Raw genomic sequence first — 27700 nt, 5'->3', positions numbered from 1 at the left:
CTTCTCCCAGTTTGGAGTCTGTTACTGTTCAACGTACAGGAGGTTTGAACCTGTGAGATGATGGGGCTTAAACTGGATTAAAAGTCCATTTAAGACTGACGGCTCCTGGCAGACGAGGCCTAAAGGAAGTGTGACTCAACCTGTGGATTTCAGGTTTGACATTTCTTTGAGACTTTTAAGATAAACAACAAAGAGCTCAAGTTATTTTATGACATTTTAAAGCAAAAGACGTGCAAACACCTTTACGGAAACTTTTATGTGTATATTTCATTATTTCCTGACCTTTAAACTCAACTATTAACCTAGAAAAAGTTGTTGTGTTTTGCATGATAGGTGACCTTTAAAACCTACCTGTTCGTTGGGTATACCGTCACCGTCTGCGTCGTCATCACAGGTGTCTCCGTGTCCGTCCCTGTCGGCGTCCTCCTGACCCGAGTTAGGGACGAACACGCAGTTATCCTGTGAAGGGATGTGATGGGAAAACAAGTTAAAATAAGAGATAACAACTGCAGAAAAGTCTTTATGCATTACACATAACCAAGACAATAGACATCACTTTTTATAAAATCTTGGTGTAGTTTGCACTTGCCTTTTTGCAGCTGGAGTCTTTACATTTGAGTTTGTCATCCGGGTATCCGTCGATATCTGTGTCCTTCCCACACAGGTATCCATTACCGGCCCAGCCAATTCCACACTGAGCAAAGAGACATAGAAACTCTTTCATCACAGTGCAATACAAAGTCATGTTTCATGCATCCCAGCAGCTCCATTTGCAACATCAACAAGGAGAGATATTAAGATGATAGATAGACATTTTTCTGACGACTTCTTACTTTCTACTTCTTACATGTTGAACCCAAATACTTGTACTTTCTACTTCTTACATGTTGAACTCAAATACCTGTACTTTCTACTTCTCACATGTTGAACTCAAATACATGTACTTTCTACTTCTTACATGTTGAACACAAATACCTGAACTTTCTACTTCTTACATGTTGAACTCAAATACCTGTACTTTCTACTTCTCACATGTTGAACTCAAATACCTGTACTTTCTACTTCTTACATGTTGAACACAAATACCTGTACTTTCTACTTCTTACATGTTGAACTCAAATACCTGTACTTTCTACTTCTTACATGTTGAACACAAATACCTGTACTTTCTACTTCTTACATGTTGAACTCAAATACCTGTACTTTCTACTTCTTACATGTTGAACTCAAATACCTGTACTTTCTACTTCTCACATGTTGAACTCAAATACCTGTACTTTCTACTTCTCACATGTTGAACTCAAATACGTACTTTCTACTTCTTACATGTTGAACACAAATACCTGAACTTTCTACTTCTTACATGTTGAACTCAAATACCTGTACTTTCTACTTCTTACATGTTGAACTCAAATACCTGTACTTTCTACTTCTTACATGTTGAACACAAATACCTGTACTTTCTACTTCTTACATGTTGAACTCAAATACCTGTACTTTCTACTTCTTACATGTTGAACACAAATACCTGTACTTTCTACTTCTTACATGTTGAACACAAATACCTGTACTTTCTACTTCTTACATGTTGAACACAAATACCTGTACTTTCTACTTCTTACATGTTGAACACAAATACCTGTACTTTCTACTTCTTACATGTTGAACTCAAATACCTGTACTTTCTACTTCTTACATGTTGAACACAAATACCTGTACTTTCTACTTCTTACATGTTGAACTCAAATACCTGTACTTTCTACTTCTTACATGTTGAACTCAAATACCTGTACTTTCTACTTCTCACATGTTGAACTCAAATACCTGTACTTTCTACTTCTCACATGTTGAACTCAAATACCTGTACTTTCTACTTCTTACATGTTGAACTCAAATACGTACTTTCTACTTCTCACATGTTGAACTCAAATACCTGTACTTTCTACTTCTCACATGTTGAACTCAAATACCTGTACTTTCTACTTCTTACATGTTGAACTCAAATACGTACTTTCTACTTCTTACATGTTGAACACAAATACCTGTACTTTCTACTTCTCACATGTTGAACTCAAATACGTACTTTCTACTTCTTACATGTTGAACACAAATACCTGTACTTTCTACTTCTTACATGTTGAACTCAAATACCTGTACTTTCTACTTCTTACATGTTGAACTCAAATACCTGTACTTTCTACTTCTTACATGTTGAACTCAAATACCTGTACTTTCTACTTCTTACATGTTGAACTCAAATACCTGTACTTTCTACTTCTTACATGTTGAACTCAAATACCTGTACTTTCTACTTCTCACATTTTCCAAACAGCTGGTTCCTTTAGTCTGAATGTGTGTTTGGTGCGTGATCATTATTCTTTAGAGTCATTGCCTATTGATTTGAACACGATCCGTGTATCCATCATTTCCTGGTCTTCTCTAAAGAAGAGGGACCAATGGAAACGTTGTCATGTTGCCGTTGTTCAGCATGGAAACATTCATTAGCTAACAATGACATTATTGTTCTATTAATATAAAGGGAGATCAGGTACTCTTTAAAACAGCTGCTAGTTATGGGTACTTTTTACTGAAGTACATTTCAAAGCCTCTGTACTTCTACTTGAGTAAAAGATGTGTGTTATTTTGCCGTCTCTGTATATGAGTTTAAAGAGCAGGAACCCACCTCACAGGTGGCCGTGCCGTCCCTCTCCATGGTGCACAGAGAGTTCAGATCACAGGGGTTTGTGAGGCTGTTCCCACAGCTGACCTCCGGCTTGCAGCCCTTCACCTGGTCTCCGGAGAAACCCGTCTTACAGCTGCCGCAGTGATACGAGCCCTGAGCAAGAGACAAGGACAGCAGGTGTCTTTTCATCGCCACATCATTGAGATCATCTTCTGTTAAAGGGAAGTGTTGGGGATGGTTTTCCTACCTCAGAGTTTTGACAGGCTGAGTTTGCGGCGCAACCTCCGTTGTCCGTTGCTTTGCATTCGTCAACGTCGTCACAGACCTAAATTAGAGAATATAAGATGAGTCTTTCTCCGTTGATGTTCAGATTTGACAGTTCCACCACATAAAATACAACAAACAGCGGTGCAAAGTGATTATATTGGCTACAGTAATGTTCTTTTGTTCAAAAATGTTGTACATAATCCACTCTCGTTTACTATCTGATGATAGAATTAGTGTTCCAGGTTCTCCTTTATATCAGTTTAGATCACCAGAAGGATCCCACACTTTTTGCCAAAGTATTTTATAGCATTTTTACATACACTGTCTTTATAGCTACAGCTACTACCAATATTGTACTTCTTAAATATAAATGTAAACATATATTACACAGTAGTATTCATGTGTTAATAAGATCACTTTTCAAATAAATTCAGTCAATTCAAGTTGGAAACATTTTCTAACGTATCTTAGTTGATAAGAAAAAAGCCCAATGACTTATTTCCATAACAAGCTTGAAATAAACCCTTCATATTTCCTCTTATTATAATCAAACGGAGGCGTCTGTTTTAAGGGCTGAGCTGCCAACACTCACGAGCATCATGTACCTACTTTTGATTGATTTCGCTAACTTATAACTGAACTGATGAGGCAGTATACCTCTAGTGAGCGGCCCAGCCCTTCGTATATTTCTCTGTATGTCGCCCTCCCCTGCTCTATACCTTTCAGGTGTGTCGCTAAGATCCAAATAAAGTCAGATTTTGAAGCTGGGTGTGTTCTGAGTTACAGCACGAAAAGTAGGGGTTTGAAAGTTGGTAAGATCCTCCATATTTGATCCAGTGTTTTACCTGTTTGTTGGTCTGTGCATATATGATGCCCACACCCTCTATCGCCAGGCCGGAGTATCCCAGAGGACACGCGTCACATCTGAACCCCGGGGCGGTGTTCACACACTTCACTCCAGGGAAGCAAGGGTTAAACTGGCACTGCAGGAAGGAAGGAAGGAAGGAGGACACGAGGACTGTTAAAAAAAATCTGCAAAATCCGTGTGTCTCTCAGGGCTGCTTACCGAAAAAAGCTTTTAAGGCTGATGACACTTTGACTCATGCAAAATACATAATGCTAAAGGGGTCAGGCCTTATGAAGAGGGATGAGAGCAAAGAGGAGAAGACACACACACACACACACACACACACACACACACACACACACACACACCGAGACAGACAGACACACACACACACACCGAGACAGACAGGCAGACAGACACACACACACACACACACACACACACACACATACCATGTATACATCACTTCAGGGGACATGACATTGACTTACATGCATTACCTGGAGACTTATCCTAACCTGAACCATAACCAACACATGCCTAACCCTAACCCTAATCCTAACCAAGTCTTCACCCTAAAATTAATGATCCCCCTTATGGGGACCTCCAATTTGTCCCCATAAGGGAGGCGAGTCCCCACCCGTGACTGTGTAAACAGATTTAGTTCCCCACAAGTATAGTAATGCTAGACCACACACACACACACACACACATTCCTGTACTTCCTAATTAACAGACTTTGACGTCATTTCCAAACTTTAACTTTTTCCCGTTGCTGTCATTTCTGCAGCTCCTGTGAAGTTTTGTTCCCGTTGTCTCACCTGGTTTATTGTCACCTCTCTGCTGCCAACGCTTGTTTTAGAGGCAAAATACTTTAATATAAAAAAAGATCCAAAATAATCACGGCTGGTTTAGTTTGTCTACAATGGCAGCTTCTGTGTGGAAATATAAACACATTTTGCAGACAGCCTCAGACCGACAGTGACGTCATGTGATTAGAAAGATATTTGCACTTTACCAACCCTCCTATTATACGGCTAATTATCTTCTTTTAGTCATCAAATTGGGGGATTGGACAATGGAAAGAGGGTGTTGGACCCCCTCTGCTCCTGACCTTGAAGCTAACACCAGAGGTAAGGGTGAGAATAACAAGCTGCTATTATTCTCCACAAAGAAGGTCATGTTCTGGTATCGGTTTGTTTGTCAGCAGGATTACAGAAAGGCTTTGGGCCTGGTTGTAATGAAACTTGGGGGAAAGGTATGGGCCAAGGAATGACCCATTACATTTTGAAGCAGATCTGAATCACAGGGTAGATACACAAATGTGTTTTTAATATTAATGTTGGATAGTGCATGGCCTTGGTTGAGATCTGCGCTCTCTTGAGTGCCTTTTACAATGTCGTTTGAATCCAAAATAAGAATTTGAATATACTGTTTCTTGCTATGCGCTGGGATTAACAGTTCATAAGATTCATTGTCAGCCAACTTTACAAATCGTATCCTAAAAATATCCATTATTTGAGGGTGGGACAAGTCCGCCCCACGTTTTAAAATGATTAGTTTAGATCCGCCGGTGTTGCCATAGTCGCGGTGGACAACTTATCGTTTAATTATTCAATCAATCATTCAAAGTGTCTGATACTTGTTAACCACGAATACAAAATACCTAACAAATAATAAAAGTAATGATATCACATATATGATATAGTCAGACACTGTGTTATTTCAAATCAAGCCTAACGAATAATTAGTTCACTTGAATGGCTCCTTTGAATGCAATTTTCCTCTGTGGTTTTCTATGCAACACATTTTTGTATTGTAATGCCACTCGTATGTTATTAATTTGTAAGGTGACATTGAATGTTGTGAAAGGTGCCCTCAAATTAAATGTATTATTGTTATTGTATCTGTGCCTCTCTCACACAATGTTCTTTTTTTTTTTTAGACAATCCTGGTGTCAAGATCTGCACGGTTTCTCTACAACCCTTGTTCAGCAGACCAGGTGGTGGTGCAGCTGCCTGGTTTGGCACCCCCACTCTAACTTTGTCAAGGGTGGTCGTACTCCTGCCCCCCTCTAGTGTGTGCACACAAAAGCATTTTACTCTGGGCTCAGCAGGTGAGAAACTAAAGAGGGGCTTCCACATGTGGCAGATGGGTGTTGGTGCTGCCAGATTTAGCACAATATGACACACACACACACACACACACACACACACACACACACACACACACACACACACACACACACACACACACACACACACACACACACACACACACACACACACACACACACCACACACACACACACACACACACACACACACACACACACACACACACACACACACACACACACACTCCCTGAGCCTTACCTCGTCCACATCATCACAGTTGAATCCGTCCCCGGTGTATCCGTCTGGACACGGCCCGCACTCCACCCCGTCGGCCGTCTCTATGCACCGTACATCACGGAAACACACACCTGCACCACACCTGGGTTTCACCACCTCAGTCCCCCCCAGACCTTTGAAGCAAAGACAAAAAAAACACATTTTGTTGTGAAAATACTGAATGTACTCTTCCACTATCAAAGTACACATGATAACAAAGGTATCCCAACTGTAGCTGTGCACATGACAGGATGTGTGATTACCTAGAAGAGCATCAGGACTGTTGGATGCAGATGATAGCTATGTGATTAACATCATGATTCAGCCTCTATGGAGAGAGACATCAAGCATGCTCATTTCTGACGTGGAGCTAATCTGAAGTAAACATTGAATACTGCTTTCTATTCCTCCATCTTGTGACTGTGTAACTCCCTCTCTTGGATATCAGCATGTGAAGGACACTGTTCAGGAACTAGTTGATGCTCTGTATGTGATGACTCCTTCCATTCTGGAGAGGATCACAGATACATGGATCCTGATGTTGAAGCTCAAGCCGGTGACGAGTGATATTTTTCTAACACATTTAAACCATCATCATCTGATATTTTGTTTGTTAAAGAAATTGCTGTTTAATAGAAGTTGTCTTACCGCAGGCCTGACACTCTGAGATGGTGTTTCTGAGGAATGAAGTCTCTTTGACCTGTGAAAAGGTGAAGCATAAATAAGTCTGTATGCAGTAAAGCTGTCGGGGGGGGTGAGGAAGCAGGGATGAAGTGGTCTCAGTGGGGCTGTTAGTGTAACTCACCTGCTGAATGAGGACGTCTTTCAGCTCATTTATCACCTTCGTTAGGTCCAGCATCTGGTTGGACAGCTGCTTCGTGTTGACCCCTGAGAGAAAGGCACTGTTTACTTTGTGAAACTGAAGAAAGGTGAGAAGGGGGTTCCTGAGCCTGTTCTCAAGTGACAAACTGAGAACACACTCGGGTGTCTCTGTAGACTTCCCGCTTTAATAGATATATTCTTACCCAGAGTTTGGACGGAGTCTTTTTGTTGGAAATGGCAGTCTTGTATTGAAGCAACGTTCTCAAACGTGTCCCCGACCACCAGCTTGAGCTCGTCTAAACTCTCCTGTTGGAATAAAACAACACAAAGAGGACAGCTTAGCCAATTTGGATCCATTTATGGGACGGAAAGATTTCCATTATTGTATGGAAATAGAGTGGCGCAGGGATGTATTTTTTCACGTTACACATGACTTCACGTCACCACCGCTAAGCTAAAGGAGGCTAATGTTGGGCTATAAAGGAACTACAGCACGGTCACATGACTTCACCTCACCACTGCTAAGCTTAAGGTGGCTAATGTTGTAAAAGAACTACAGCACGGTCACATGACTTTACGTCACCACCGCTAAGCTAAAGGTGGCTAGTGTTGGGCTATAAAGGAACTACAGCACGGTCACATGACTTCACGTCACCACCGCTAAGCTTAAGGTGGCTAATGTTGGGCTATAAAGGAACTACAGCACAGTCACATGACTTCTCATCACCACTGCTAAGCTAAAGGAGGCTAATGTTGGGCTATAAAGGAACTACAGCACGGTCACATGACTTCTCATCACCACTGCTAAGCTAAAGGAGGCTAATGTTGGGCTATAAAGGAACTACAGCACGGTCACATGACTTCTCATCACCACTGCTAAGCTAAAGGTGGCTAATGTTGGGCTATACAGGAACTACAGCACGGTCACATAATAATAATAATAATGCATTCTATTTATATAGCGCTTGACTTCACGTCACCACACCTAAGCTAAAGGTGGCTAATGTTGGGCTATAAAGGAACTACAGCACGGTCACATGACTTCACGTCACCACCGCTAAGCTAAAGGTGGCTAATGTTGGGCTATAAAGGAACTACAGCACAGTCACATGACTTCACGTCACCACTGCTAAGCTAAAGGTGGCTAATGTTGGGCTATAAAGGAACTACAGCACGGTCACATGACTTTACGTCACCACCGCTAAGCTAAATGTGGCTAATGTTGGGCTATAAAGGAACTACAGCACGGTCACATGACTTCTCATCACCACCGCTAAGCTAAAGGCGGCTAATGTTGGGCTAAAAAGGAACTACAGCACGGTCACATGACTTCACGTCAACACCGCTAAGCTAAAGGCGGCTAATGTTGGGCTATAAAGGAACTACAGCACGGTCACATGACTTCACGTCACCACCGCTAAGCTAAAGAAGGCTAATGTTGGGCTATAAAGGAACTTCAGCACGGTCACATGACTTCACATCACCACCGCTAAGCTAAAGAAGGCTAATGTTGGGCTATAAAGGAACTTAAGCACGGTCACATGACTTCTCATCACCACCGCTAAGCTAAAGGAGGCTAATGTTGGGCTATAAAGGAACTTCAGCACGGTCACATGACTTCTCATCACCACCGCTAAGCTAAAGAAGGCTAATGTTGGGCTATAAAGGAACTTCAGCACGGTCACATGACTTCTCATTACCACCGCTAAGCTAAAGAAGGCTAATGTTGGGCTATAAAGGAACTTCAGCACGGTCACATGACTTCACATCACCACCGCTAAGCTAAAGAAGGCTAATGTTGGGCTATAAAGGAACTTCAGCACGGTCACATGACTTCTCATCACCACCGCTAAGCTAAATGTGGCTAATGTTGGGCTATAAAGGAACTTCAGCACGGTCACATGACTTCACGTCACCACCGCTAAGCTAAAGGTGGCTAATGTTGGGCTATAAAGGAACTACAGCACGGTCACATGACTTCACGTCACCACCGCTAAGCTAAAGAAGGCTAATGTTGGGCTATAAAGGAACTACAGCACGGTCACATGACTTCACGTCACCACCGCTAAGCTAAAGAAGGCTAATGTTGGGCTATAAAGGAACTACAGCACGGTCACATGACTTCAAGCCACCACCGCTAAGCTAAAGGCGGCTAATGTTGGGCTTGCCACTTTATAGACACTTGTTAGCAACCGCTGTTTTAAAATTCATTGAAGTATTTTACTTCATAGAACAAAATATGAAAATCTTGTAATTGCATTAACCTCAGACCTTATAAAGATCTAAAATGCTGAGTTATTTCCTGGGTTTAGGACTCACTCCTGCACCACTCTCTACTGTGAGTGACGGCCCACCTGGTCTCGGGCCTGCATGGTCTTCAGGTCCACGGTGCCGTATCCTGCAGGTAAACCCTGGAAGGCGGCAGGTAAGTCCCTGATGGTCTCCACCAGCCTGCAGTCCAGATGCAGCTCCACGCCCCCCGGACCCTGCTGCATGCCCTTCAGGTGGAACAGCAGCCGGTGCTGTTGGCCGTCCGCCAGCACCAGGTTGTTGAAGGTCACCGAGGTCATCCTCTTGTCGCTCCGCAGGTAACGCAACACAGCTGAGAGGATGAGGAAGAGATTTAGTTTAGTTTATTTGTTTATAGTGTCGTGTTGTTTGGTTTAGATGATAGGAAAGTGTTTTGTCAAATGTTCATATAATCATTTAAATAATATGTATAGATTATGTCTTTTACTCTGATTGCCTTTTACTCGTTTAAATAGTATTTTGAATCCTATATGTGTTTAACAGAGACATATGTTTAGGATTTACATTTCAGGAGGGCAAAAGGTTGATTGGCAAATGGTTAAGGACTTATGGTTTAATGATGGGGGTCTTTAGATGCCGAAGGGAATTTAAGGGTGGGACCAGTTGAATATATAGTGTGACTGTAAGCAGAACACCACCAAGTTGCTCTGTTCCTACATTTGAGATATTTCACTTGTATATTGACTTTCTTTATTACTTTATTAAATATAACAAAGAAAACTTTGTCCATGAATCATTTATCAGTTTCTCTTAAGAATGTCCTCCAGAGAAAGCAGAGCCTCTTCTCTCGTAGCTTCTTACCTCTGTTGAGCTTCCCCATGACGGTGAACTCGAAGTACTTGCTGTTGTCCCGCGGGTTGAACAGGGCGAAGATGCTGGTTCCTGTTTTGGGCTGAAGCTTGAAGGAGGTCAGGATGAAAGCCTCGTTCACGCCCTGCTCCACCAGGCCGCCCTGCAGAAGGTCCGGCAGGCAGTCCGGTGAGGTGAGCAGATCATACACTGTGGAGGAGAAGGGAGAAAAGCACAATGGAGGATCAGATGTATGAATATTTATGACCCAAACACATCCTGAGTCGACATGAGGAGATGATGTTGACCCAGTGTTTGTTGATCTTTTGAGACCCTGCATTTACTCAGTGAAATGTGGATTTCTAAGACAATCACGCTGGGTTATACAGAGACAAATCATATATCAAGGAATACATTGTTTGGTTGACTACTGATGTTTTTACAAATGACATTTTTGATCAATAATCATCAGTTATGAAGATATATCAGCTAAGTGGGCAAAGGCTAGTGGTGGAATATGAGTAATTACACTATACTTAAAAAAAACATTTGTACTTGATTATTTCCATTTAAAGCTACGTCATACTTCGACTCAAATATTGCCTCACAGTTAGTTTGTACATATAAAAACACATGATATGCTGATATTGTATAATGCAGTACTTTACTACTAAAACACACACAGTACTTCTAGTATCTACATCTGGTCCACATTGACAAACTGCAACACTTAAATGCCCCCATGAACACAAAAAGGATAATATTACAACCATAATAATGTAATACTGTGAAAAGATCCATTCTGCATAACACGTTTTAATTGTAATACTTAAAGTATATTGATCTGATTATACTTCTTAACTTTATATTATTCTGAAATGAGCCACTGTGCAGAATAAGTACTTTTTGTACTTTAAGTACATTTTGACGATACCGATATATTTTCCCTAGTTAGTTGCATGATGTATTTATTTTTGTATCCTCTCCAAATCTGCTTAGCTGTTTCACAGTTCCTCCATTCTTCTCACAGGCGGAGGTTTGACCGAGTTAAAGCCAGAGGGACGCTGCACTCATTGCTGGAGAGTCCTCCTGCTTTAATAAAGTGACTTGGGATCTGTGCAGACCAGGAGAGGATGTGCAGGGAATGTGTCGTCCACCATCTGCACACAGCATGAATACACAAGCAGTCTGCCGGGCCTTCAGTCAGGAGGGACTCGCATTGTTCCCAAATGCTGCCAGAGACTGTCCGGTGTCAGCCAAGACTGCAAAGCATGAGTTTCTTCTTTTAACTCTGTCCTCGTGTTTCTGACACGAGCTGTGTCCTTGAAATGTGGAAGTTAAAGAGTCCTGCTGATGTTCAGGTGTATATCAGTATGTAGTGTCTCTACTTTAAAGAGTCCTCTCCTGCTGATGTTCAGGTGTATATCAGTATGTAGTGTCTCTACTTTAAAGAGTCCTCTCCTGCTGATGTTCAGGTTTTTATCAGTATGTAGTGTCTCTACTTTAAAGAGTCCTCTCCTGCTGATGTTCAGGTGTATATCAGTATGTAGTGTCTCTACTTTAAAGAGTCCTCTCCTGCTGATGTTCAGGTGTATATCAGTATGTAGTGTCTCTACTTTAAAGAGTCCTCTCCTGCTGATGTTCAGGTGTATATCAGTATGTAGTGTCTCTACTTTAAAGAGTCCTCTCCTGCTGATGTTCAGGTGTATATCAGTATGTAGTGTCTCTATTTTAAAGAGTCCTCTCCTGCTGATGATCAGGTGTATATCAGTATGTAATGTCTCTACTTTAAAGAGTCCTCTCCTGCTGATGTTCAGGTGTATATCAGTATGTAGTGTCTCTACTTTAAAGAGTCCTCTCCTGCTGATGTTCAGGTGTATATCAGTATGTAGTGTCTCTATTTTAAAGAGTCCTCTCCTGCTGATGATCAGGTGTATATCAGTATGTAATGTCTCTACTTTAAAGAGTCCTCTCCTGCTGATGTTCAGGTGTATATCAGTATGTAGTGTCTCTACTTTAAAGAGTCCTCTCCTGCTGATGTTCAGGTGTATATCAGTATGTAGTGTCTCTACTTTAAAGAGTCCTCTCCTGCTGATGTTCAGGTGTATATCAGTATGTAGTGTCTCTACTTTAAAGAGTCATCTCCTGCTGATGTTCAGGTGTATATCAGTATGTAGTGTCTCTACTTTAAAGTGGACCTATCATGCTATTTTTAGGCAATAGCATAGGTCTCAGCAGTGGCGGAGCTGGGGGGTGGCTGGGAGTGGCCGTGGCCACCCCCCAGCTGAATCCTGGCCACCCTATTGGCCACCCCAAACACCCTCACCACGGGGGCCCAAACAATTTTAGAACATTAAGAACAAAATGTTTAAGTAACCTTTCATCAATAATTAACATAAATATAACGTTATATTGATAATGTACTCACTAAACTTACAATTCATTTAACTTATTTTCTTCCAAAAGTTAATTATCCAAAGCCTCTGTACACCCCCTTCTATTTACATGTAATGGTTTGGTCCCGCCTCCGCCTCCAAACAGCACTTTCTAGCAGAGAGTGAGAGCATGTGAGCAGGGATGCTAGTATTTACGTGTGTGCCATTGTGACAGACAAGAATAGTCAATCCTGAGAGATAGATGTATCCTACTGTATGGGCTGATTGTGGGTTAATCTGTTGGTAATGCCTTGGGGTTCCAGTGGGAGGGATCACTGCGCTCTTCCTCGCTCGATTCAGACGAGTGAAGGCGGGAGCTGCGTGATTGTATGTCTTCACTTCTCTCACTCACTATTTCCCTTTTTTAAGGTAATTCCAGTATACAAAGCACTATAAATCTATCAACCCATGTTATATATAATCCGTATTACATCACCGTGGTTCGTTGTCAGAGGAAAGTGTGTATTTTGCACTTTGTTGTATTGTTTGAAGGTTCTTGCTAATTCTGGCTAACTTTGTGGTCATTGAAGCTAGCTGCTGTATACCTCGTGGTGCCGCTGAATCTGGTCGTTTGTCATGTTGTTAGCAGCTAAGCTAGGCACTGTTGCATTTACATGTCCATACATATGTTGTTTTACCACTGTTAAAGAGCTAAAGATAAAGGAGAATTTAGTCATAATTATTGGTCCTAAAATTTGAGTGTATTGCCAGGCATGAAAATCACTCACCTTTCGGCGAAATTCGCCGTTTTGAATCCAAAATAGGTCGTTTGTGTGATTCATGTAGATCTGCAATACAAATATGTTTGGGGTATGAGGGGGTCTGGGACCCGGAGTAATCTGCGGCCGCGAGCTGTTATGTGCCATCATGACACGCATGGTGTTCTTTTTTTATATATTATAATGCAGCGCGAGCTGTGTGCTCGAGTCTTCCTGCCTGTCGGCTCTGCTGCTCCGCGATGATACTCTAGCTTCAGCAGCCACATTACCTACGGGTGCGTTCGTTAATATTAACTGTGCGGTCCGGAGTCACTGTGGCACAGACTGGACCGCTGGTGAACAGCTGTTAGAACGGGCCGTTCAGGTGTTCAGAGCAGAGCTCCCTGTCGGAGCGCAGAGTGTGATGTGCACTGAAAAGTTTTTCTGTCGCAATATTATCGTTGAGCTAGCTAGCTAGCATACATTGTCACTATCTGCTAACGTTAGCTTTAGCCTTCGTTTTCTAATAGTTTTTCATAGGCTATAAACGGAGGTGGTATAAGTATAGATCTTGTACTTGAGTAAAAGTAGAAGCACTCAGATCTTGTACTAGAGTAAAAGTAGAAGCACTCAGATCTTGTACTTGATTAAAAGCAGAAATACTCAGATCTTGTACTTGAGTAAAAGTAGAAGTACTCAGATGTTGTACTTGAGTAAAAGTAGAAGTACCAGAGTGTGAATACTCTGTTAGTAAAAGTACTGCATTCAAAATGTTCCTCAAGTAAAAGTAGAAAAGTATTCTCATCAAAATATAGTGAAAGTAGCGACAGTGAAAGTAGTCGTTGTGCAGATTGGTCCATTTCAGAATAATATATATGATATGTTTTATAATGATTGATCATTAAAGTGTTCTCAAAGCTGGTAAAGGTGCAGCTAGTCTGAATGACTTTGTATACTGCAGGGTAGCTGGTGGATTTACTCCAGGTGGAACTAAAGTCTGATTTAACACTTGATTATATTTCACATCATTCATCCACATCTGTGAAGTAACTAAAGGTATAAATACATGTAGTGGCTCAAAGTACACCATTTACCTCTGAACTGTAGAGGAGAAGAAGAACAAAGTAGCAAAACATTGAAATACTTAAATAAAGTACAAGTATCTCAACATTTTACCCAAGTATAGTACTTGAGTTTATTAACTTAGTTACTTTACACCAGTGGCTATACAGATAGAAAGACTAAGCCTTGAAAAGAGGCATGAAAATAGATTTTCAAAATGCTCAACAGTGTTGCCAAAATTATAAACTGACTGCTACACAATTAAAATAAATGCTTTTATATATTTCTATTAGATGTGACTCTTTGGCGTTTCTGTTATTATTACCACTGCTGCTTTAGTTGTTCTGACTGATAACATCCTGTTATTCCTCATTTTAAAGCCGATATTCCGTGGGGTCGGGGGGCTCGGGTCCTTGTCACCTTTTCCATACCTGATGAGTTTGCATCCCTGATAATACTTAGTAAGGAGGCCATCATATTTTTGACTCATGGCTGAAGTTAAGTTTCTCCAGCTCTCCCCAGGTTGGCAAAAAAATGCATCTCAATGCTTTAAAATATGGAATATTCAAAATGTTCTTCCGGGGGAGCATGCCCCCGGACCCCCCTAGAGGGATAATATCCTTCTCACCTTTTTCACCCCTGACCCGTTTTCATGCCAGGTATTCATTGTAAATGTACAAGCTTCATTATAAAGATGGCTCGATTCAGACGAGTGAAGGCGGGAGCTGCGTGATTGTATGTCTTCACTTCTCTCACTCACTATTTCCCTTTTTAAGGGTACAACACCATGTCTGAACGACTCACAAAGCCATGCTTTGAAAAAGAAAAGAAAGGAGAGAAAGAAAAGAGAGAGGAACTAAAGGGCGACAGTATGTCACCCAGTATTTCAAGAGAAAAGGTGAGTGTGGTCCATGAGTGGTGGAAATTAGTCTGTTAGCTAAGCGTAGTCCATTGTAAATAATAATTGTTATGTTTTTTTTTTTACTAAGTACTGTTAATATCTATAAAGAAAATGCAGAGGTTTTTAATTTCACTTTGAAGGAGGTGAGCTGCATTGTGTTGAATTGCATGCCACTTAACATATCTGAAGGGAGACTGGAATACAATATATATATATACTGTATTTTCCCACATATTTAAGTTATATTTATTTGGATTGATGAATTTGTGTTGAGAATGTTCCATTCAAAAATGTTATTATTAAAAAGGCATTTACACCATAAAAGATGACTATTGAAATCTATTGTCTGGAATGTTAGTCTTATATGTATGGCCAGAGGGCAGGACCTATAAACACATTTACTACCCAATAGCATGCTGAGGCTGAACAAAAGGACCTGTTGACTATGTAAATGTAGTCTTTTAAAAAAACAAAAACATTTACTGACTTTTTTGGATAGCTTAAAGTAATGTTGTAAAATTACAACCCGCTATTGTTTATTGTTATTTACTTTAAGATGTTTATTCTTAACCAATCATTTGATTTAAAAACTCTTATTTAAATGATGTGTGTGTGTGTCTCTGTATTCCTGATGATACACTGAGAGAATGAGCTCATAGTGCTGCTGATCACCATAAGCTAAACAGTCTGTATATTGCATTACATTTGTATAATGTAAGCTTCGTTGATACTTTGCCTGCGGGAATACGAAAAAAATAGTTAGATATACTGAATATTATTTGATCTATTCCACCACTAGCTTAATCCCAAATAATATAGAGGTGTGTTGTAGGTGCCTTAAATAACCCCTTATTTTATAGTGCGATGTATTTTTATGTTCATATAATAGTGATTTCAATGCCACCCCAAAATGATCACTGGTTCCATCCTGGCCACCCCACTGAAAATATCCTGGCTCTGCCACTGGGTCTCAGATGTATACAAATATATAAAAAACATGTCTATGAAGTGTTTTGCTCCAAATACCAAACAGATCATTCTAGCCATGCCTCATACCCCTCTATTTCACTTCCTGTTTCTAAAGTGCTGATTCGGGTATAAAGCTTTAAAGAGGAGGGGTCTGAGCTCATGCGGGACCCGGCAGCTACCGTCTAAACTAAATGCTGCCGTGATGAAACGCCATATCATGGATTATCAAGGATTCTCTCTGAAACAGTTTGGAGCTCAAAGGCTTTCTCTCTTGCCGGTTATACCACAAGGTGAGTTCCTTTTTACTTCCTGCTTCTTCACACACATGCTCTCCAGTACAGGTTAGCTCTGAGTGTTAGCGATGCTAATGTAAACACTGACCATATTACGTCCAAACCAGTCGGGCATTGTTTCTGATAGCAACGTTTCTGATTGGGCCGTGGGTCCACATTTCAGATATTACGTCATATCGGACGCAAATCTGGATCAGCTCCGTTGTTCCCCGTTTTTAGAGATTTGGGTACGGAGGAAAAGAGAGGGTTTTATTTCCTGACGCTGCGTGAGTTCCCTGACTCACCGGGGACGCATAGTTATGTATACAAGACATCAAAAAGTGCATTTTGCATGATAGGAGACCTTTAAGTTAAGGGTCTGAATACTTCCTTTTAAAGGTCCCATGTCATGGCCATTTCTACTGATCATAATTCCATTGTTGAGGTCTACTAAAATAAATGTATATTGTGCAATTTTCCAAACTCACAAACTTTCTCATACAGCATCTCTGTATAGTGTGTGTATTCACTCTGTACACGGCTTGTTGGAGCTCCTGCCCCTCCCCCCCTCCCTCCCTGTGAGCCCACTGTGCTCTGATTGGTCAGCTCGCCCACTCTGTTCTGATGAGTCCACCACCGTTACAGCGGAACATCAGTGATTATGTGTTACCATGGCGTTTGTTAGCAACCAGAAAATGACACCAGTAATGACAAACAGATGAGAATGCTGCGTGGGGTCTGGGTGCCGTGTAGGCGGGACGTTGCGGGGCTCGCTGCTCCGCCCTTTGAGGATCGAGGAGCGGACAGTGTGAGCTACATTACTGGGTTGTGTTCCGATAATCCAAAAATCAGCTCCTAAATTCTAACCCTATCGTCTATTTCTTGACCTCTGAGTGAAACGTCACGGGGTTAAGGGATAGTGGATAGGAGAATTCAAAAGGACTTAGGAGAAGAGACCGCGGTACTTTAGAGAATCGAATGCACTTTCACTATCTGAGTGTTTATGATGCGCCAGCGGACGTCATGAATGTGCGTCTGCTGCTGTGGGGAAACTATGGAAACTAGTTTCTATACAGCGGACTACAACATGGATGTTTAATAAGAACGAGGGACTACTGTAAACTCATCTAGAGACTCTGCTCTGAAGCTGCTGCTTTATGCTTTATGAACGGGGACAACAGAGAAACATATTCTTCAGGACCAAAGTTGGAATTGAAATAAAAAAGGAAAGTGAAGCTTCTGCTCGTCACGAATACAAATGATCCCAATACGTATGATTGATGAAAAGATCTTAAAATCAACACAAATGTATTTATTATAAACGTTAGTCCTTAACATCTATCACTGTGTATATCACCAGTCAAACATCTTTTAAAAGTTGAACAAACCCCACACAGCTCAGTAAAGACTGTGAGATGTTGACTTTATTTGATCATTTCAGTAAAAACTAACGTTCATATTTCTCTCTTTGATTATAATACTGATGAACGTTCAAAACAAAGCACTTTGGCAACTTACCACATACGTTTTAAAATGCTTAATAAGCACCGTAACTTTCATGATATCATTTCTCCGTCATAATCGTTTGTTGACTGTTGTGTGACGGCAAATGCTGCGGCTGCAATGCATTGTGGGGCAGCATTTTCTCCTCTCCTTTCGGTTAGGGAGGTCCAGTGGTTCCTAAGCTAAAGGAGGTTATAAAGGAAGTTTGAAACCTCCTTTCCTATCATCTCGAGAGAATTGGAACGGCACTTATCATGGCTGCTGTTGTGGAAATATTTTCCAAGGCCCATAACTTTGACCCAGTGTATCAGTTCAAACTGTCCTGACTGAGCACAGGCACCTGTAACCTTGGCTGCTGTGCTCTCAGTGTTTTGTCTCCCTGTTCCTGCCTGTTGGCGTCAGCTGATAGAGGTGTTATCATTCTATCTTGTTATGCAGCATGTTGATGATGCTCTCTGAACTAGCTAAATACATGGGTCTGGGGTAGAGTTCTTCAGAATTGACGTGGCAACTCTACCGTGAAGTCAGAACCTCTGACTCTTGGACTTGTGATGTGAATCCTCCGGCCGTTAACTCCAAATAAACCATCATGTGTTTGACATCAAAGCTACTGCTCTTCCCGTGTCTCCTTCCTGAGTCGGTGACTCCCACTGCATAGCTACACAGAAGTTTCCTCTACAGCTGCCACTGAGGGACTTCCGGGTAATTTCACTCGGTTAGGAAGGTTCCTAAGATAAATGGACTATTGGAACGCAACCCTGGTGTCGTTTCCTGGTTGCTGCGTGGGGTCTGCGAGACAGCGAGACACCTCAGAACTCAGCCTGAGCACACACACACACTCACAGCCTGAGAAAACATAAGGCTGAGTGAGTGTGTGTGCCGGCGAAACTCCGCGGAGTAGCGCGGCTGAGAAAATATACGGCTGAGTGACTATGTGAGTGTGAGGAGCTCCACCACGGATTGATCCATTTGGGTCCATTTGGTCGTCGTTACGTCACTGTGACCAGGAAGAAAACAATGGGAAAAGAGAAATCTCCAGCGAGCCGTTCTGGGGCAGCACAGACAGGTCTTCTCTGTGTTAGAGCTTTACTCGCTACAGGGTGTACTTTGAGGGTTTGTGACTCTGCAGACCGTTTACATGCAGAACAACCTTCATAACACAAGGGGACGGGTGATAACCGGAAAACATGTCATGGGACCTTTAACTCATCAGTCCATTCATTTGATAAAACTCCAAAACTGAGCAGATCATCAGGAGAACAAATGAGGCGGACACACTGGGTCCTGCAGATCATACATCTTGAGGACTGAGAGCTTTGTGGGGGTCAGGGTCCTCTCACCCCAGAGATCCTGAGAAAACGCCTCATTTCAGCCCCTGATTAACCTCCATTTCAAGCTTCATAAAGTTCAGCTGAAGCCATACTGCTGTGTCTTGTCCTCTTCTTAACTCCTGAATATAAATCCAACACGGTCAAGTTGATATATCTCATACCTTTCATGTTTAGAAGTACCCAGTGGTGGAAAAAGTACTCAGATCTTTATCGAAAATCGAGGCACACCAGTGTAAATAATTGACACGAAAAGGTATGCAATCTAAACTTTTCTCCATAAGAACAACATTATTACTATTAGAACATTGAGAAGTACCAAAAGCTTAAGTGTTCAATATGCAGAACGGCCCACTCCAGAATAAAGTATATCATACTATTGGATTATAATTATTTATTCATACTTATCCCTTGATGGGTAGCATGGACATTTTCTGTTGGAGATCAATAACAATCTGGCCGTAACTTACAATACAATAACGAAAAAAATATCTACATCCTATTTTATGTTTTAAGAATATTTAGTTGAATCTGAAAGGTGACAAGCCACTAAAGGAAGCAAATACATGAAGTGCAGTCCAAGGTATTTGCCTCGAAGTTGAAGTAAAACAGAATTATAAAGGTATGGAAATACTCAGGAAAACTCACAATTGTGCAGTTCTTGCTTCTCAGTTTCTTCCCATCACTTGACGTACTTAATTAAACCTCAACCAGTAATGATCATCAGCAGCCAATTAATCACAACAGGAAGTCACATGTTGACATTAATTAATAACTAATCTGCCAATCAGGAGCAAACATCCATTAAAGTTCAAGATGTAAAATCAAAAACATCTCAAATAACCGTTTAGTTTTAGCCATTCGGTGAAAGCAGAACGAGTTGTGATCATCTTTTCTTTAAAGTCAACACGCCCACCTTGTTGACAAACAGTTGCTAAATTAAATCTCCAATAATTAAAGAGACATTTCCATTTATTTAGAGTTTTAGGGTCTCCCCCATTTTTGCTCAGTTTTTGGTCTCCACCACCACCTTAGGGAAACATGTGTCTCTTTAGCCTCTAAAGCAGGGGGGTCCAACTCAAACACACAGTGGGCCAACATTAAAAAATGGGTGCTAGTGGAGGGCCGGACTGGTTCAATGTTTATTGCAGAACGTATTGAAATGAACTTATTGCACATATTAAACCTGGAACTAACGAAGCTTCAATGATTGCCTATAAAAACAACATTAAATAATCAGCTGCATTCATTTCTTATGGCTCTATCTGCAGCTTTTCCAGAGTGATTTCTTATGAGTACATTTTCCCACAGGCCAACAACAGCTTCAACAAAACTATTCCCTCAAAGAGAAAACCAAACATGCCCTGTTGTCCTGAGAGAAAGTGCAGAAGGAAGCATCCATTGAACTCAGTGTGCTGCTCTGTGATGCTAGCTCAGATACTTGGCATCTCATCTCGGGTGCAAGGTCATCAATGTTTGGGCTCAGGCTCTGAGCTGAGGAGACCCTCAGGATGGAGTGAAGGTGTGCGTGCAATATACCGGAGGGCCAGATCTAATAGGAATTAGACATTATCCTGCGGGCCGAAATTAAATCCACCACGGGCTTGATTTGGCCCCCGGGCCTTGAGTTTGACACATGTGCTCTAAATGCTTCACTATGTTCACTATAACTGTGTCTGTCTGCTGTATAGTGATCACCGGGTAGTGTAGTCACTTTTTAAAGCTTTCTCACTGCCAACAGATGCCATAAGAGCGGAAAACAGTGATGTTGCAATGCTTAACAAAGAGCTGAAACTAAAGAGCTTCTTACAGTGAAAAGCTGATAATCCTCTGCAGGCTTATCACTAAATGCAACTCCTTTCACACTGGATAGAGATATGGATTATATCTGATTCAAAGGGTGGCCCTGTCTTATCTTTGTGCCCAGAATAAGAATGAGTTTTTGAATTCCTTTAATTTCAACTCCAGGTAAAGCCATTTATATTGCTTTCTGCTGTCCAACGTCCTGCTGTTTTACATCGTTCCCGCTCCGTTTGAGTCGTGCATACAACGAGTCATTTGCAAGGGAAATGATAGATGATGAAATCCATTACTCTGGACTTGTTTTATAAATACCATCAGGCGTCCGCAGCCCAGAGTTTGCAGAGATTAATGGCTGCGTGAAGGTATTCCATTTATCAAAGGAGCTGATAAACTCTCACCACACCACAATGTGTCTCCATGTCGTCTGCAGCTCCAATGTGTGTGTGACCTTGAACAGATGTGCGTGAGACTGTAGGAGAGTTTGTGCATACACTTTGTGTGACTTCAAGTGCAATATTGCCCCCAGATCATCTGTGATGGTTCCCATGTGTGACCCAGCTGGGACAATAGTTTGAACTAATGCGAGCCAGAAAGCTGGGCCTCCTGACGCTGCAGTAATCACACAGATCTGTCTGTAAAGCAGGGTGGCTTTACTTCAGAAAATATGTATTAAACTGCTTCATATCTCCCCGAACTGACGGGATATTTAGCATTTTGTTCAGTGAGTATCACACCATGTCTAATCCTTTGTGTGCCTCTGCATGATATTCTCTTTCAGTGCTCTGCTTGATCCATTATGCATCACAACTCATAGTGTGTTCAAATCCCCAGTGGAGTGGAGCCATTAAGTCTTATTTGACAGATAAGGAAAATGGAGGATTACATCACAGGCAGGTTGTAAGAAAAAGTGCAAATTAAATCAAAGACATCTTCCTCCTTGTGCGTGTGTTGAAACTCAAACAGACAACCTTTAAAGAAGATTCTTGACTTGTCATCCGTAGCAATCACCAATCAATGACACGTTTTGTTAAGAAGCATTTATGCAACTTACCTAAAGCCTGGGCTTCCACACGTAGGCTGAGATTTAACAGCAGATGTGAGGCCAGAATCAGGGCTGTCCAAACACCCATTTTGTCCCTTTTTAGCTGGTCCCAGATCAGCAGTTTCTCTGTAGTAACTGATCACACAGTTTCCTGTATGTCTGCGTTTTCCTCCTTCTTGACTCAGACGTGAGACATGGCTGCTACTGCTGCTGTCTGTCTTGGTCTGAATAGTGTGTGAGGATGTTAGGATCACAGGAGTCTTTCTGAGGGCGGAGCATGAGGGCCACAACCTGCTTCCTCAGACGGCCCCATGCAGAGAAGGAGTGACCTGCAGAAAGTCTTTGCATTGGCTCCTTCTGCTGCTACCATTCCCACAGGCTCTAACACAAATGTGCTGGACGTGAGAAGCTAATGATGCAGAGTAGGAACTCATGTTTGGCAACTGAAGTCATGAATATTTTTAGACCCTTGAGTTCACGCTTGAGGTGAATTCCCCACTTTAGAAAAATGAGACGTCGTTGAGTATTTCTTTGAGAATGTCTGAGACACAGGGAGATTGTTTAACTTTTATAACATGTGACCTCGTTCCCGCAGTAGTGCTAAGAGATTGAGTAGAAATCCCCCCGGAAAGAAATACTCAGTAACATTTCTGTAATCTTAAATGCACTGAAGGAGAAAAGTGTTAGCATGCAATTCTAATTCTTACCATGTGTAGAACTCAGAAAAAAAGTAAATTATATCGTGGATATAATTGTTGATGCAGGAATCAAGCAAAAGTAGAAGTACTTACGGAAAATACTTAGTTTAAATCAATCTGAAAGTACTTAAGAAACCACTTAATGAGTAATGATGATGGAATTTTATAATTATCATCCTCATTTTATAAGCATGTTCAGGTGTATATCAGTTTGTAGTGTCTCTACTTTAAAGAGTCCTCTCCTGCTGATGATCAGGTGTATATCAGTTTGTAGTGTCTCTACTTTAAAGAGTCCTCTCCTGTTGATGTTCAGGTGTATATCAGTATGTAGTGTCTCTACTTTAAAGAGTCCTCTCCTGCTGATGTTCAGGTGTATATCAGTATGGAGTGCCTCTACTTTAAAGAGTCCTCTCCTGCTGATGTTCAGGTGTATATCAGTTTGTAGTGTCTCTACTTTAAAGAGTCCTCTCTTGCTGATGTTCAGGTGTATATCAGTATGTAGTGTCTCTACTTTAAAGAGTCCTCTCCTGCTGATGTTCAGGTGTATATCAGTATGTAGTGTCTCTACTTTAAAGAGTCATCTCCTGCTGATGTTCAGGTGTATATCAGTTTGTAGTGTCTCTACTTTAAAGAGTCCTCTCCTGCTGATGGTCAGGTGTATATCAGTATGTAGTGTCTCTACTTTAAAGAGTCCTCTCCTGCTGATGTTCAGGTGTATATCAGTATGTAGTGTCTCTACTTTAAAGAGTCCTCTCCTGCTGATGTTCAGGTGTATATCAGTATGTAGTGTCTCTACTTTAAAGAGTCCTCTCCTGATGATGTTCAGGTGTATATCAGTATGTAGTGCCTCTACTTTAAAGAGTCCTCTCCTGATGATGTTCAGGTGTATATCAGTATGTAGTGTCTCTACATTAAAGAGTCCTCTCCTGCTGATGTTCAGGTGTATATCAGTATGTAGTGTCTCTACTTTAAAGAGTCCTCTCCTGCTGATGTTCAGGTGTATATCAGTATGTAGTGTCTCTACTTTAAAGAGTCCTCTCCTGATGATGTTCAGGTGTATATCAGTATGTAGTGTTTCTACTTTAAAAGAGTGCTCTCCTGCTGATGTTCAGGTGTATATCAGTATGTAGTGTCTCTACTTTAAAGAGTCCTCTCTCCTGCTGATGTTCAGGTGTATATCAGTATGTAGTGTCTCTACTTTAAAGAGTCCTCTCCTGATGATGTTCAGGTGTATATCAGTATGTAGTGTTTCTACTTTAAAGAGTGCTCTCCTGCTGATGTTCAGGTTGTATATCAGTATGTAGTGTTTTCTAACTTTAAAGAGTCCTCTCCTGCTGATGTTCAGGTGTATATCAGTATGTCGTGTCTCTACTTTAAGAGTCCTCTCCAGCTGATGTTCAGGTGTATATCAGTATGTAGTGGTCTCTACTTTAAAGAGTCCTCTCCTGCTGATGTTCAGGTGTATATCAGTATGTAGTGTCTCTACTTTAAAGAGTCCTCTCCTGCTGATGTTCAGGTGTATATCAGTATGTAGTGTCTCTACTTTAAAGAGTCCTCCTCCTGCTGATGTTCAGGTGTATATCAGTATGTAGTGTCTCTACATTAGAGTCCTCTCCTGCTGATGTTCAGGTGTATATCAGTATGTAGTGTCTCTACTTTAAAGAGTCCTCTCCTGCTGATGTTCAGGTGTATATCAGTATGTAGTGTCTCTACTTTAAAGAGTCCCTCTCCTGCTGATGTTCAGGTGTATATCAGTATGTAGTGTCTCTACATTAAAGAGTCCTCTCCTGCTGATGTTCAGGTGTATATCAGTATGTAGTGTCTCTACTTTAAAGAGTCCTCTCCTGATGATGTTCAGGTGTATATCAGTATGTAGTGTCTCTACTTTAAAGAGTCCTCTTGGCTTTGCAGACCATTACGCAGACCAAAGGCGTTCTTTCATGACACATTTAAAAGGGGGATGTTTTCTCTTTCCTCCTAGGTAGCACCAGAGGTGGGAAGTAGTGGAGTACAAATACTTCGTTACTGTACATTTTTCTGGTATCAGTACTTTACTCCACGACTTATTTTCCTGATGACTTTTTACTTTGACTCCTTACATTTTTAACCCAAATACCTGTACTTTCTACTTCTTACATGTTGAACTCAAATACCTGTACTTTCTACTTCTTACATGTTGAACTCAAATACCTGTACTTTCTACTTCTTACATGTTGAACTCAAATACCTGTACTTTCTACTTCTTACATGTTGAACACAAATACCTGTACTTTCTACTTCTTACATGTTGAACCCAAATACCTGTACTTTCTACTTCTTACATGTTGAACTCAAATACCTGTACTTTCTACTTCTCACATGTTGAACTCAAATACCTGTACTTTCCTACTTCTTACATGTTGAACCAAAGACCTGTACTTTCTACTTCTTACATGTTGAAACACAAAATACCTGTACTTTCTACTTCTTACATGTTGAACCTCAAATACCTGTACTTTCTACTTCTTACATGTTGAACTCAAATACCTGTACTTTCTACTTCTTACATGTTGAACACAAATACCTGTACTTTCTTACTTCTTACATGTTGAACCCAAATACCTGTACTTTCTACTTCTTACATGTTGACACAAATACCTGTACTTTCTACTTCTTACATGTTGAACACAAATACCCTGTACTTTCTACTTCTTACATGTTGAACCACAAATACCTGTAACTTTCTACTTCTTACATGTTGAACCAAATAACTGTACTTTCTACTTCTTACATGTTGAACTCAATACCTGTACTTTCTACTTCTTAACATGTTTTGAATGAACTCAAATACCTGTACTTTCTACTTCTTACATGTTGAACACCAAATACCTGTACTTTCTACTTCTTACATACCTGTACTCTACTTCTTACATGTTGAACAAAATACCTGTACTTTCTACTTCTTACATGTTGAACTCAAATACCTGTACTTTTCTACTTCTTACATGTTGAAACTCAAATACCTGTACTTTCTACTTCTTAACATGTTGAACTCAAATACCTGTACGTTTCTACTTCTTACATGTTGAACTCAAATACCTGTACTTTCTACTTCTTACATGTTGAACACATAATACCTGTACTTTCTACTTCTTACATGTTGAACACAAATACCTGACTTTCTACTTCTTACATGTTGAACTCAAATACCTGTACTTTCTACTTACATGTTGAACTCAAATACCTGTACTTTCTACTTCTACATGTTGAACTCAAATACCTGTACTTTCTACTTCTCTCATGTTGAACCCAAATACCTGTACTTTCTACTTCTTACATGTTGAACTCAAATACCTGTACTTTCTACTTCTTACATGTTGAACTCAAATACCTGTACTTTCTACTTCTCACATGTTGAACCCAAATACCTGTACTTTCTACTTCTTACATGTTGAACTCAAAGACCTGTACTTCTGCTTCTTACATGTTGAAACTCAAATAACTGTACTTTCTACTTCTTACATGTTTGAACTCAAATACCTGTACTTTCTACTTCTACATGTTGAACTCAAATACCTGTACTTTCTACTTCTCACATGTTGAACCCAAATACCTGTACTTTCTACTTCTTACATGTTGAAACTCAAATACCTGTACTTTCTACTTCCTTACATGTTGAACCCAAATACCTGTACTTTCTACTTCTTACATGTTGAACCCAAATACCTGTACTTTCACTTCTTACATGTTGAACACAAATACCTTTGTACTTTTCTATTCTTACATGTTGAACACAAATACCTGTACTTTCTACTTCTCACATGTTGAACACAAATACCTGTACTTTCTACTTCTTACATTTTGAACCCAAATACCTGTACTTTCTACTTCTCTCATGTTGAACTCAAATACCTGTACTTTCTACTTCTTACATGTTGAACTCAAATACCTGTACTTTCTACTTCTCTCATGTTGAACTCAAATACCTGTACTTTCTACTTCTCTCATGTTGAACTCAAATACCTGTACTTTCTACTTCTCACATGTTGAACTCAAATACCTGTACTTTCTACTTCTCACATGTTGAACTCAAATACCTGTATTTTCTACTTCTCAAATGTTGAACTCAAATACCTGTACTTTCTACTTCTCACATGTTGAACTCAAATACCTGTACTTTCTACTTCTCAAATGTTGAACTCAAATACCTGTACTTTCTACTTCTCAAATGTTGAACTCAAATACCTGTACTTTCTACTTCTCTCATGTTGAACTCAAATACCTGTACTTTCTACTTCTCTCATGTTGAACTCAAATACCTGTACTTTCTACTTCTTACATGTTGAACTCAAATACCTGTACTTTCTACTTCTCTCATTTCCCAAACAGCTGGTTCCTTTAGTCTGAATGTGTGTTTGATGCGTGATCATTATTCTTTAGAGTCATTGCGTGCCTATTGATTTGAACACGATCCGTGTATCCATCATTTCCTGGTCTTCTCTAAAGAAGAGGGACCAATGGAAACGTTGTCATGTTGCCGTTGTTCAGCATGGAAACATTCATTAGCTAACAATGACATTATTGTTCTATTAATATAAAGGGAGGTCAGGTACTCTTTAAAACAGCTGCTAGTTATGGGTACTTTTTACTGAAGTACATTTCAAAGCCTCTTTACTTTGACTTGAGTAAAGAAGTTTAGTCAGTACTTCTACTGTATTTTTAAACACGAGTATCTGTACTTCTACTTGAGTGAAGGATGTGTGTACTTTTGCCATCTGTGACACCTTTCCCAGTTGCCCTCGTTTCCCCCCGGCCGTCTTGGTGCAAATTAAGGAAATGAACGTCCTGCACATTTCCCCCGCCTTAACAACCGGCCAGCGGAGCTTCAGGTCGTCAGCA

The 27700-nt window shown here is 40.7% G+C and overlaps 1 protein-coding gene across 1 annotated transcript in view; it reads right to left on the bottom strand.

Moving 5' to 3' along the window:
* The window catches only part of LOC117546060 (thrombospondin-4-B-like), a 34555-nt gene extending 12178 nt beyond the window's left edge, over positions 1 to 22377 (bottom strand). The window contains exons 1-12 of the mRNA XM_034216143.1: positions 22134 to 22377; positions 10124 to 10321; positions 9367 to 9614; positions 7216 to 7318; positions 6996 to 7078; positions 6839 to 6890; positions 6173 to 6324; positions 3796 to 3933; positions 2931 to 3008; positions 2684 to 2836; positions 590 to 694; positions 352 to 459 (exon numbers count right to left, since the gene is read on the bottom strand). Of these exons, the coding sequence (XP_034072034.1) occupies positions 352 to 459; positions 590 to 694; positions 2684 to 2836; positions 2931 to 3008; positions 3796 to 3933; positions 6173 to 6324; positions 6839 to 6890; positions 6996 to 7078; positions 7216 to 7318; positions 9367 to 9614; positions 10124 to 10321; positions 22134 to 22212 (1497 nt within the window). The 5' untranslated portion in view covers positions 22213 to 22377. The remainder of the gene's footprint in view (positions 1 to 351; positions 460 to 589; positions 695 to 2683; positions 2837 to 2930; positions 3009 to 3795; positions 3934 to 6172; positions 6325 to 6838; positions 6891 to 6995; positions 7079 to 7215; positions 7319 to 9366; positions 9615 to 10123; positions 10322 to 22133) is intronic.
* Between the last annotated feature and the right edge of the window lie 5323 nt (positions 22378 to 27700).

The sequence above is a fragment of the Gymnodraco acuticeps genome, unplaced genomic scaffold, assembly GCF_902827175.1.
Source record: "Gymnodraco acuticeps unplaced genomic scaffold, fGymAcu1.1, whole genome shotgun sequence".
Taxonomy (NCBI): Eukaryota; Metazoa; Chordata; class Actinopteri; order Perciformes; family Bathydraconidae; genus Gymnodraco; species Gymnodraco acuticeps.
The sequence above is the reverse complement of the archived record's forward strand: the minus strand, read 5'-3'. Positions and strand labels throughout refer to the sequence as shown.